The sequence below is a fragment of the Scomber japonicus genome, chromosome 19 (genome assembly GCF_027409825.1).
Source record: "Scomber japonicus isolate fScoJap1 chromosome 19, fScoJap1.pri, whole genome shotgun sequence".
NCBI lineage: Eukaryota > Metazoa > Chordata > Actinopteri > Scombriformes > Scombridae > Scomber > Scomber japonicus.
Window position 1 is genome coordinate 20,547,788 of NC_070596.1, and position 12,421 is coordinate 20,560,208.

Sequence of the window (12,421 nt, forward strand, 5' to 3'; positions counted from 1 at the left end):
ACTGTGTTTAACAGAGGCTGGCGGTCTCCAGGAGACTAGCCTGACTTTATGTGTGGATATTGTTTTTTAGAAACTGAGGTTAATGCTCTTTTGATTTTAGTCGGGGTAATCTAAAATTAGATCAGTTCAGTAGATGTAAATGCATTTGCCCCGACACTTAAATATATGTGTTTGTTTTAGTTTTTTCTGTTACAATAACTTTCTTTTCAATAATAAATAGCACATAATACTCTTTTATTCCACAAATGTTTCTGTTTCCTCTTCCTATCAGCTGTAATCGGACCATAAACGTTTCCTAATGGGCTCCTTTTGGAAAATTGGGTCAATAATGGGCTGATTTGGGTTTGATGTTTTTATTCCTTTCTGCATTATATTCTTCACTTCACCCTGTAGGTCTCCATGTGCATCATAACTGCACATATAGCAGCATAGCAGACAATGTAGGACAGGTGACACTGCATGAGCGTGGGCATCCGAGCATGTACGTGTCAGTGTGTTGTGTTTGAGCCGATGTGTAAGTCTTTGTGATTGCATGGGTGAAACTAAGATGGCAAATCGCTCCTCCTGTGTACCTCTGAACGCAGATGACACCGCTCTCCAAAGGAACTCATGACTCACTAACCAGGGAAACTATTTTAGGTGACAGTTTGACCAATCCTCCTCCTCAGTGATAGTTGCTGCTGGGTCACAATGATTAATGTGTTAATGTGTTAACATAAGTCAGACATTGTTAGAAGGAAAAGATGTGTCTTTGTAATGTACTTATTGTGAAATGACTCTTGAACTAAAATGCCTTGGCAGTGGGGAATGCCATTCATTCAAGCTATGTAGCTGAGACAGATGCTGACGAGCAGGACTTTCAAGTTCTCTGTAAATGGCAGATAAACCCATGACACATTAGGTTAGAGTTCTTTGAATGCATCTTTATGTTGTTTCCTGTGCAATTCATCCCAGAGTTTATGAGGCACTAGTTAGACAAAAGTAAATGCATGCGGTAAGCCGGTCTGTACTTGCTGTGGTTCACCCAGTCTAGGAACACAAAAGATTATGCCCTCAGCAGAAAGCTTTCTAACCTGACACAACGCAAACACTTTTGCTGCTTTTCAGCGTAGTTACATATGTCTTTGATTAGTAATGTTTACTAACAGCATGACTGATACCTGCTTTGTGTATCTCAGTCTCCTGGTTTGAGGTTGCATTCAGTCTAAGGCCACATTCAGACCAAATCAGGCGTTGTGGTGCACCACCACAGGGTGGTACAGAGGTGTGTGTGTGTGGGGAGGAATGTTTATTTGTGCTCAAGAACGTAACCCACTGTGAAACAATCAGAAAATAGCATTTTATTGATCTGATTCACTGTCTGTCTCGCTCCCTTTGTTCACTCTCTAGCTCGCTTGACCACAGTTGCTCTCTGTCTTGCTCGCTGTGTCTCTCTCCCTCTCTCTCTCCCCTTCACTCTCGCAAAGCCTAGCTTTACTTTGGAAATGAAGTGCTGCTAGTAGTATCTTAGTATTCCCTCATGGCAAAGAGTCAGTCTGAATATGGTCTAAGCAGGATTTGGAGAGAGTCCTTTTTAAAGGAAAGCTTGTTAGTACACCTACTATCCAAGCTTTATGAAAAATGATACTGACAACTCTTTGCTAAAGGTATACTATGCAGGAATCTTCAGTTGGTGTTTGTAAACATGCTGCATTTAAAGTTGGCCTCTCTGACAAAGAGAGGGAGAGAAAAATGGTCGAGTGAGCTAGAGAGTGAATGAAGAGAGTGAGCAGTGCTGGCAAAAACAAAGCCGTGAGTCATAGTAATAAAACGCTATTTTCTGATTGTTTCACAGCTGTTACGCTCTAAAACATCCAAGCATAAACAAACACGTCCACTCTCTGCTCTGCATGTGTGCGTGTCGGTCAAACAAACACAACGACAGTTGAGGAGCAGCACTCACCACACGGAGAGGGAGGAGACGGAGAAGAAGGGGAAACACTGAATCAAATATAAACACAGCGATGTAACATGGTCGCTATGAGTCCTGACATCACACCCTGCACACTGATATTGGCTGGGGGCTACACACCCACTGCCCAAAGATTAATGCCTAGAAGTGTCCCAAACACAGCAAAATGATAAGAAAATAGTCAGAAGGCAGGGTATACCACACACCGCCACACACTTGTAGTGGGTCATTAAGTAATGATTGAGCAGGATTAGTTTTGCATGAGTTTATACAATGTTTTTTAGTAAAAATCCTGCATAGTATACCTTTTTTAAGTCAATAAACAACTTCAATTTAACACCCCTCACAAACAAAACCTCAAACAAGTCGAAATAACCATTTTTACATTGTCTAATGTGCATGAATGTTGTGTTTGATCGATTCCATCAATTCACTGACTTCTTACTGCATGGTTCATATTTCAGGGTTTTATAACATCGGCTGACAGTCTTTTTTTTCTTTCTTTTTTTCCTTCCTTAGACCCAGTCCACACCCACCAGAGATACCACAGTGATTACAGTTCATCCAGTGAAAGCCCCTCAGTGACCTCCTCTGATCCAGACTACAGACAAGGTAAAAGAGGCCTCTGAGGAACCTTTTCTACCATCACTGTTATTTTTCGTGTGGTGGAGCTGTATGGCAGACTACACAATGTGATGCGTGTATAAACTGTTTAACAACAGGTGGCAGGTGATGCACGCACAGAACTCATCCGGGGTATGTGCATGCAACAGAAGTGAAACCCTTTGTGGTGCAGTAACACCAGTGAAATCGCCATCACTACAGACTAAATTATTCAGCTAATAGGACAAAAGAAGGAGCCACACTGGGAATACATGGTTCTCAGTCATGTTGGTTTTCACCTTAGCCATCTAATCAAGGACTGATTTACACCTGGAACAGCAAGTGAATACTTTTAACTAGAAAACCAGCAGCATTCGAGGGCTGCAAAGCTTTGGGATTGAAAACCACTAGCAAAGGATATCAATTATGCTTTGTTTCCACTGACCACTGACTGTGGCCTGTCCCGCTGAAAGCCAGATTCCCATCTGTCTTATGACCAAACCACACAGAACAGGCTTTGTAGGCTTCAAGCCGTGAGGTGCACCGCTCTTCCTAGATTTTGAGAAACACTGCTAAAGTCTTTTTGCCGTTTCCAGGTAACTGCTCGGTCAATTGCTATCCGTCACTCACCTCGAGCAGCCAGTGGAATTAGATAATGGCCTCAGCTTTGTAGAACTGCGTAGGATAATATACATTCACTGTCACTGCAAAATGTATTTGTCCAATGAACCCGATGATAATAAATTCAACATATTCCAGTTCCTTGTTTAAAAGAACAAAACAAAGGAAGAGAGAACAGAGAGAGACAAGTGATTTATCTACATTGTGTGCTAAGCTATCAGGCTGGGAAAGATCTCCAAACCACTGAAGATAACTGTGCCAGCAGGAGATGTTTTATCATGCTCCAACTATTTTGCCGCTACTGGATATCTTTTAGAGCATTTTGATTTTATTCTAGAGGCCTTAAACCCAATGAATATAAGGCCTGATGTTTACCTTCTTGAATCCTACAAACACATGATTTAACTGTGAACATGACATATCAGAGCAGGTGGTTGCTAATAGACTGCCAGTGTGAACATGTCTAGGCTTCCAGGCTGTTAGCGAAATTCACTTAAATGAAAAGTACAAGTTTTGTAGATGATAGGTGAGCATGTCAAAGCATGTCAGAGAAGAGCTTGTGTTGCAGATCTGTCACAGCAGTAAGTTATAGCACATCATTAGTGTAGAGATGTTGTTCATTATTAGACGTATAAAAAATAACAGCAGACTTGGGATACAGTAGACTTAGACATACATGTTCATAATATTTAGTTACTGTACTCATGTAGGCAGGTTTTACATGCAGTGTGGTTTTTAGGTGTGCCGTTGTTTTTATAATGATTTCAGTTGAGTGACTAATGAAGATTCATGTACTTAAAATTGTCAGTGCAGTAGGAGACAGAGCTTCCAAAGGTCAGGAACAAATTTACTCAAGCTGGCCTGACACCCCTACTCCATTTAACACCATCTCCACGGGTTGCACAAGAGTTTGACACTGAGCTCAGACAGCTGTGAAGAGTTCAGAAATAATAGTGGAAACTCTGCCGGTTTCAAGTGGAAACGGCTTAAATATATAAAACATGATCCAAGAAGAAATGAGGTTTGAATTAACTTCAACTGGACCGTACAGTAAGACATGGAAAGGCTCCTCTTGTGGAAGATGGGCAATGCTCGATTTGATTACGAACAGGCTCAGACTGCGGCACTGATTTGACCTGATTTCAGGGATCTGTAACTACTCCACCTCCTTCGACACATGTTCAGGCAGGTACATTTGTACTGCAGTGTAGGTGGCTGCTTCTGAAGGGGTGTGTTTGATTATGTACATGTGAAAACTAAAATTTACTGTGTATGTGTATGTGGATAACTAATATTCCCATGTCTCTTCCAGCCAAGAAACCAGGTGAGGTGAGGAGGTACGGCTCCCAGCTGGCACTTCCCTCTGAACATGATGCCCTGTCACTGACAAGCCACAACACACAGAGACACAGGTAACACACACACACGTACACTGGTTTAACAAACAACTTATTAGTGTTACCCCCCCAACCAGCCACTAATTAGTTGATCCATACAGAATCCTGTCTCTTCATGGATGTTACAGACTCCTTACAGTGCATGGAAATGTACTAAGAATATGGGAAAATCTGTCAAAAATTCATTGTGTGTGTGTGTGTGGGGTGGGGGGGGTTTGGGAATGTCTAGCTCCCTGCCCCCTGTCTGATTGGTAAGCCTCTGCAGTGACTAACAGGTGTTTACTTGTCACTGCTGTGATTCAGCATTTAATAATTGTTTTAATAACCAAATTTGGATGGGAAACGTTATTATTGAATCAAACCATCTGCTCGACTGCATAGGAGCGTGCTTTTATTCTCTTGAGCATTTTGGTACCTGCACAAACTCTCCTCTAAATAGGGAAGCCACAGATGAAGCTGTCCTGTTCGGTCCTCTGGGCCACACACAGCTGGTGTGGCACAGCAGGCAGCAGGGTCAGCCCCATGCTTCACTAGTGAGGTCATCTAATGTGACATCCACATTCAGCAATCTCTGTCTCTCTAATCTCTGGCATTACGGGCCAGAACTGCCTGCTGTTGCTGTGACTGCCTGCATAAAAACCATGTTTTCAATCTGTGCCACAGCACAGAGCACTTTCCCCCTGATGGTAGAAGAAAAGCATATCAGCTAGTATTTGGCATCTTTTTATCTGTAAACACAATGTGTTTGATATTTTAGCTACTTTAAAGTATTAGGCTAGGCAAGGCAAATTTATTTGTGTAGCACATTTCAACAACAAAGCAATTCAAAGGGTTTTTACATAAAACATAAAATGCAGAATATAAAAGACAGGATATAAAAACAAAGCATGGCAATATAAGAGTACATTTAAATACACATATGTAGGGAGTTCCCATTGCAGATATTATTTTTATGGAGAAAACAAAAATAAAGTCAATAAATAAAAGTCAAACCTCACATGGATTACACATTAAACAACATTCTTTCTTCTTTCTTCTTCTCTGTAGGCAGTATGACGGGGCAGCCGATGAAGGTCTGGCTGGAGCAGAGCTGCTCCTCCAAAAACAAGAGGAGGAGGTACAGCGTCTTCAGGCCCACCTGGCCAGCAGGCTGTCCAGGGCCAACCTTTACCCCATAGATGACCCACTGGCCCCATCTCGCACTTCCATGCTTGACCTTGGAGACCCACTCTACCCTTCCTCTGTACCACTTCGCAAACCCAAGGTATGTGCACTTCAAGAATTAACAGAGTCAAAGAATATGCTATAAATGATTTTGTGTTTATGATATTGTTAGTTTTAAGGATCATTTCAGTCGCTTGGGTCTTATTTTCCATTTTACAAACATTATGTTTAATTACATACACATTTTCCCCACATACTTATTCACTATATTGTGGACCACACACACACACAAACAAACACACGACACAGCAGACTCCAGAGAGTGGTTATGAGACTTTATTTCAATGCTCACTTTGAGATGGGAACTCCCTAAATCAAATGTCTGACTATCTATTGCCTGAAGCTTGTCTATATTGCGATATTTGATGACTGATGTACAATTTTAACTTCGTGAGCTCATTCATAACAGGGTTGTTGATGCTGTTCTCATTGGATGTTCCCTAAATACTGCTGACTGGAAAACTATGATTCATTTCAGCTTGGGATATGTGGGATTTTTAGGAGTATGGTCTGACTATTCCACCTACTATCACAAATTATGAAAATGTGTTAACTCATTGACAGTAAACCCCAAATACTCCATATCAGTTATATTCCAAGTAAGTTAATTGTGCTTGTAAAGGAGATAAAATTGCTTCAGTGTGTTTTCTAGTGCATTTTAAATAGATATAATTTTAGATGTGGTTTCCAATTTGTAAAACAAAAACCTTCATGCTAAAAGGAATCTTGCTCTTCAACTTCTGGTGAAGCTTGGTAACAGGAAACCATCAGTCAACAAGGAAGCGTGTGTGTGTACATCACATGAGCTGTTATCGAAGTTTCATGATTGATGCAGCTGATCGAAACAGCTTTGAACCTGAATATTTAGTATACAAAGGAAGTGTTTGTGTGTATGTGCAGGTGTTTTTGTATCACAGATCAACCCTCAAAGCAAGTGATGAAATTCTAAACACAACCAGTTGTCATGAATGCAAAAAAGAAAATCACAGGTTCAAAATGATCTCTTAAGATTTTGGTCAAATCAAAGACCTTTCTGTGATAGTGGCTGTTTGTCTTTACACCAATGACAGAACTTCCATGGGCCTGAGTTTGTGAAGATGGCCAGCGAGCCCTGTGTGACCTTGTCTGTTCCCTCTTCAATCATGGTGAGGATGTACATATATGCCGCTTTTATATCCATGGCATTGACACAGAAACAGATTTATTTCTCATTTATAATGCATTTCTCCCGCCCTGTTTTTCCCCTTTCTGCCCCGAAGAAACGTGGAAAGGTAGAGGAAGTGCAGAGGAAGGTGGGCGTGGTGCTGCTGAACGGCCAAAAGCTGGAGCTGAGCTGTGACATCAAGGCAGTGTGTAAAGACGTTCTTGATATGGTGGTTGCTCACATCGGGCTTGTGGAGCACCATCTCTTCGGCCTAGCGTACCTCAGAGGTAGATTATGTTGTGCCTGTGTACATCTGTGATTTGATGTGTGTGTGTGTGTGTGTGTGTGTGTGTGTGTGTGTGTGTGTGTATGCATTTGAGTCCAGTCCACAGTGTTGCTCATAAAAAACTTGAAATGACTGTTAAATTTAAAGCGTCAGATCACACGTTTGCTTTAATTAGTTTTTACTGCAAGGTTGATGGCGTTTCTATGTGAATTTATTTCTTACACATGATGACTCATTAAAGATACAAAACTTATGCTGCAGCCCAACTTCACTGATTGATTTGTCCTCCATCTGTCACCTACCCCTCTCTCTCCCCTCACCAAAAAAAATTCACACACACAGATAATGAGTTTTTCTTCGTTGAGGCTGATGCCAAACTGTCCAAAGTGGCTCCAGAGGGATGGAAGGAGGATCCCAAGAAGAAGAAATCTGACGTGCCTTTTAACCTTTTCTTACGCATCAAATTCTTCCTTGATGATGTCAACCTCATACAGTAAGTATATATTTTAGTTTATTAGCTGAAAATCTAAAATGATACAGATTAGTGTGTTGGCATATCAAGTGTACGATAACCAAAAATAACTGGTGTTATGTTTGATGGATGACAGGCATACTTTGACCAAACATCAGTACTACCTGCAGCTGAGGAAGGATGTCTTGGAGGAGAGGATGCGCTGCAACACAGAAGATGCCATGCTGTTGGCTTCTCTAGCACTGCAAGCTGAATTCAGCGACTACCAACCTGAGGTATCGAATCTCTATATAATACATCTTTGCATTATCAGTTAGCAACACTCTTACTTAAAATATTGGTGTATGGTATCCAATTATTTCCCACTTTTATGATCATTTTCGTTTAATTGATTTGATTGTTTATAGTGTGTAACATTTTTTTAGTCAAAGTATTTCTGAATATACACATTAAAAGCAGTATTTCATTTCTCCTTTTTAGAAACAAAAAATAAGTTAATAATGCAATGGTCCATAAATGAAATATTTCATGAAATTAATTCATCTTAAAAATAATGTTGTTCATCTTTGTGCCTCAGCTTCATGGGAAGACATATTTCAGACTGGAGCACTATCTGCCAGTGTCAGTCCTGGATAAGGTGGACCAGACGACTATCAAGGAGGAGCTGCCTAAACTTCACAGCAACTACTATGGAGCGTCTGAGTCAGAGGCAGAGTTTGAGTTCCTCAAGGTCAGCAAGAGCCAAGTGTATAGGACACATGGTTTCAAACAGATGTACTAAAGGATTTTCAGCTATTGCTACGTTTGGTGTTTGTTTTGTAGTAATTTGCAGCTCAAGTGTTTATTTTGTGATAAATATGATGACGGTTTTGTGAGCACAAATTGTGAGTTTACTTTGGCAGAAGACGTTTTATGTCTGAGTTTGTTGGACAGTAAACCAAAGCTCACAGTGTTGACTACAAACAAAAGCAGTTGTTTTCTGCCTTGTATATTTTTCTTTGATTGTAATATTTCTTATTGAGCTGTTTACAGACCACTAAAGCAGCTCTATTTGCAACTGAAGTCATATTGTATTAATTAGATTGAAAATAACATTGCACTCATATTGGATCACTGACTTGGATAAAGCCCCTTTTTATTTATGTTCTGTTTTTCTTTATGAAAAGGCCCAGTATTACAGTTTAATCTGTCTCATGACACATTCACATCCTTACGCTTGATATCAATGGGGGTTTTGTTTTTTTGAGAATTTAAGACTGTCTGTTTTGGTTGTTTCAAAGGTGAGCCAAAGGCTGACAGAATATGGGGTTCATTTCCATCGAGTGCTTCCTGAGAAGAGGTCCCAGACAGGCATCATGCTGGGTGTCTACGCCAAGGGTGTGCTCATCTTTGAGGTGCTTAATGGAAATCGCACGCCGGTTCTGAGGTTCCCCTGGAGGGACACTAAGAAGATTTCCTTTACAGTATGCACTTGTGTCTTTATTATCAGAAATAAAACTATGATATGTCATTGTAAATAGAGTTTATTCACTACAAATTAGCACAGATGATCCTCAGTTTGTCTTAAATGTTTTTCTTGTCCTGAAGAAAAAGAAGATATGCCTTCAGAACACATCAGATGGGATTAAGCACCTGTTTCAGACAGACAGCAATAAGACGTGTCAGTACCTGCTACAGCTCTGCTCCGATCAGCACAAGTTCCACCTGCAGATGAAGGCCCGCCAAAACAACCAGGAGCTGCAGGACTTAGGTAGGACAGACGTGAGCAGCTACATGTTCACAAAGTATGACCTTAAACGGCTGTGACTAAATGACCCGTCAGCAGTTACATTTCTACTCAGTTAGAGGAAGGTTAGCATGTCACAAAAAAGACCCATTGATGAGAGAGACACAAACCTCCTGATGATGTCAACAGTAACAACACTGTTTCCAGCAGCAGCTGCATGTGTCAGACCTCCCACACACACTGTCCAGATAAAAACTAATGCCCACTCATTTCCCGCTCTTAAAATTTAAGATTGTTTCAGATGACATATTTCTCATTTACTGTAAAATACGTTATGTATGAAATTGCCAAATAATATCTGATGATGCTATTTTGGTTTCAGCAAGGTTTCATTTCTACGCATCTTTTCCTGTCTGTCAAACATGTACATATGGTGCAATGCTCAGATATATTTTACTTGGCTAAAAAAAAGTCATCACAAAGTCCCACCAGATAGTTGACAAAAACACAACTAGGTTTATAAGGTGATGTTTGCCAAGAAGACTTGCCAGACCATTAGCTATGATAATTAAGATGGATATCTCAATAACATAAAAAGATTTGCTTGCGAGTGCAAAGGACAGAAACTGCTTTTCTGTCTAGACAATAATTACTCCAGACTGCTGTTGGGTGTGAATGACACAGATCATCACTTTTGTGGAGTTCCTTGGAATTTTCCTGTTCTGCTATTTTTTTTTCAATTTTGTCTTGTACTTCTTATAATTGACCAAAAACATTTATTAACATTTTGCACGCTCTTCCTGGTAACAGAGAACTGCCCCCTGAGCAATTTGCAGTATTCCCTTGACCCTCGGAGTGGAGACGCAGTGGGGAGGACAGTGAGTTCAGGCAGCCTGGCGCCCAGCTTATCGACACGCTCCAACCCAGACCACCTGAAGAGGATCTCCTACTCGGAGGTGGCCCTCAACAAGGCACCGTCCGGCCCACTATTAGTCCAAGATGAGCTTCACTTTCCAGGTTTCAATCCAGCGGCCTCCATGGTCCACTCCAATCCCCGCATAATGAGCTGCTCCCACCACAACCTCGCACAGATGCCAGAGTCTCCGGGGCACCGCGTGGCAGAGTCGTACCGTGGACAGTCACAAAGCGGACTGAGCCAGGCGCGAGCCAGCTCAGACACGGACTCCCTCTCACACCAACAGGACAAGTATGTTGGTTAAGGAACTGAGAACTTTAATACATTAGTATGTGAGAGAGTAGCTCTGAATAAATTTAAGTATTGTGGATTTTGTAAATGTAGACTTCTTTCTTCTTGGCATTTAATTTCCCTTCTACTCGTCAAATTATGCAGACACTGGGATATGTTCATGCGTTTTACTTAATTCTTCAGTATCTCATTCAATCTGGGAAATGGGATCATGTGCTTATTTGTAAAGTCTTCACCATCTCCAAGCTCACTGTAGGGCCGACTGAGGTTACTAATCAAAGACTTGTTGCTGGGACTATAGCTTTGCATAACACTACAGGGACATGGAGAACTCTGACTCCAGCCTCTAATTAACCCTCTGGGGGTCTGTGTTTTCATGAAATTCACCAACCAATGTACACTCTTATTTTAATTATTACCAAACCTGTTTGAGGGCCAGTTGCTCCCTCTCGTGTCAGCTTTACAAATCATATGATTTTAAGTTGATTTGGATTCTGTATCCTTAAATGAAAAAGTGTTTAGTATAGCCGAGCAGTCTCCTGTTCACTCCTCTGCCCCCATTCCTCGTACTAAATCGTCTTCTTCTGCTCTCATCTACACAGATCATTTGGCTCGGTGTCTCACAGCAGCCCAGCCTGGAGCCGCAGTAGGTCCAAAAAAGAATCAGACACGTCTTCCATAGAGGATACTGGCCAGGCATATGTAGTAGGTAAGGGATGCTGACCTGTGTAGGATGATCCTGTTCACTGGTGAAGCATGGCAGCAGTGGTGCAGAGTTTTTTATCTGAAACATACATCCGTGCTCATATAAATCCATGTCATCATAATAGTGGGTCTGAGTCTCTAGAGCAGTCAGTGACACATCATATAACAGCAGTAGTTAGTTGTGAATAGTTCTGTGCTGCTCTAGTGACAAACTCCACTGCTAAAAGATACCTATTCATTCAGTGAGAACAGTGATTCACTATGGTTTGTTCAGTTTGGAGATTCTGTGTTGAAGATTTGTTTGGATATTTACTGAACGTCTCCATCACAAACTGTTCTCAGTAACAGTATCAAAGCAGGTCGTTATGATGATATATAAAACATGAAGAGTGAGACTTACCACTCGATAATTGCAGTAGATAAGATGAGGTCTGGCTACACTTCAGCAAATCAACAGTCAACAGATGAAACAGGTGGCACATCTTACCTTAAATACATTGCACATTTGATTTAGTTTTATTAGCTTTTACTTGTGCAGCTGCAGTTGAAGAATTACTGAATAGAGAACATTCAATTTAGGAGTTATCCTAAATGACTTCACTTTTCTCTTTTTCTTTTTTTGAAAATGCAAGCCGTGAAACCCCTCTTTAAATGTCCTCTAACTATACTCGCATTGTTCAGCTTGAATGCTCATTATCTACAATGGAAACCAGAAAAAATCAGACCATTTTAATAAAGTTTTCCTCAAAGACCAGATCAGATTTTTATTGTTGTTTTTCATAGTTCCCGCATAAAGACTCTGTTTGGCATGCACAATAGATATGAATCAACTTTGTCCTGCTACTCATTGAATTACAGGAGAAGAGCAGTGGAACATAAAACCATCTTTTGTTGGTTGACTGTAATTAATGCTCTATTTTAGACCAGTTATGCGCTGATAATATTCCTCAGTTCTGGATGTAAGTTAATTTCGTGTACTTCAGATTATGGTCATCAGGGGCATCTGTATATGTTATTAAGTGATGATATCTCCATTGTTCTTTATACTGAACAAAGCCTCACTGATCTGTTATGTTTCTTTGCAG

General features: G+C 40.8%; 1 protein-coding gene across 1 annotated transcript in view; it reads left to right on the forward strand.

Moving 5' to 3' along the window:
• The window catches only part of ptpn13 (protein tyrosine phosphatase non-receptor type 13), a 47,010-nt gene that overhangs the window by 21,658 nt on the left and 12,931 nt on the right, over positions 1 to 12,421 (forward strand). The window contains exons 8-19 of the mRNA XM_053339632.1: positions 2,471 to 2,563; positions 4,488 to 4,587; positions 5,620 to 5,836; positions 6,867 to 6,941; positions 7,056 to 7,227; positions 7,569 to 7,719; positions 7,835 to 7,973; positions 8,276 to 8,428; positions 8,979 to 9,161; positions 9,286 to 9,448; positions 10,235 to 10,631; positions 11,234 to 11,340. Coding sequence (XP_053195607.1) covers positions 2,471 to 2,563; positions 4,488 to 4,587; positions 5,620 to 5,836; positions 6,867 to 6,941; positions 7,056 to 7,227; positions 7,569 to 7,719; positions 7,835 to 7,973; positions 8,276 to 8,428; positions 8,979 to 9,161; positions 9,286 to 9,448; positions 10,235 to 10,631; positions 11,234 to 11,340 — 1,950 coding nt within the window. The remainder of the gene's footprint in view (positions 1 to 2,470; positions 2,564 to 4,487; positions 4,588 to 5,619; positions 5,837 to 6,866; positions 6,942 to 7,055; positions 7,228 to 7,568; positions 7,720 to 7,834; positions 7,974 to 8,275; positions 8,429 to 8,978; positions 9,162 to 9,285; positions 9,449 to 10,234; positions 10,632 to 11,233; positions 11,341 to 12,421) is intronic.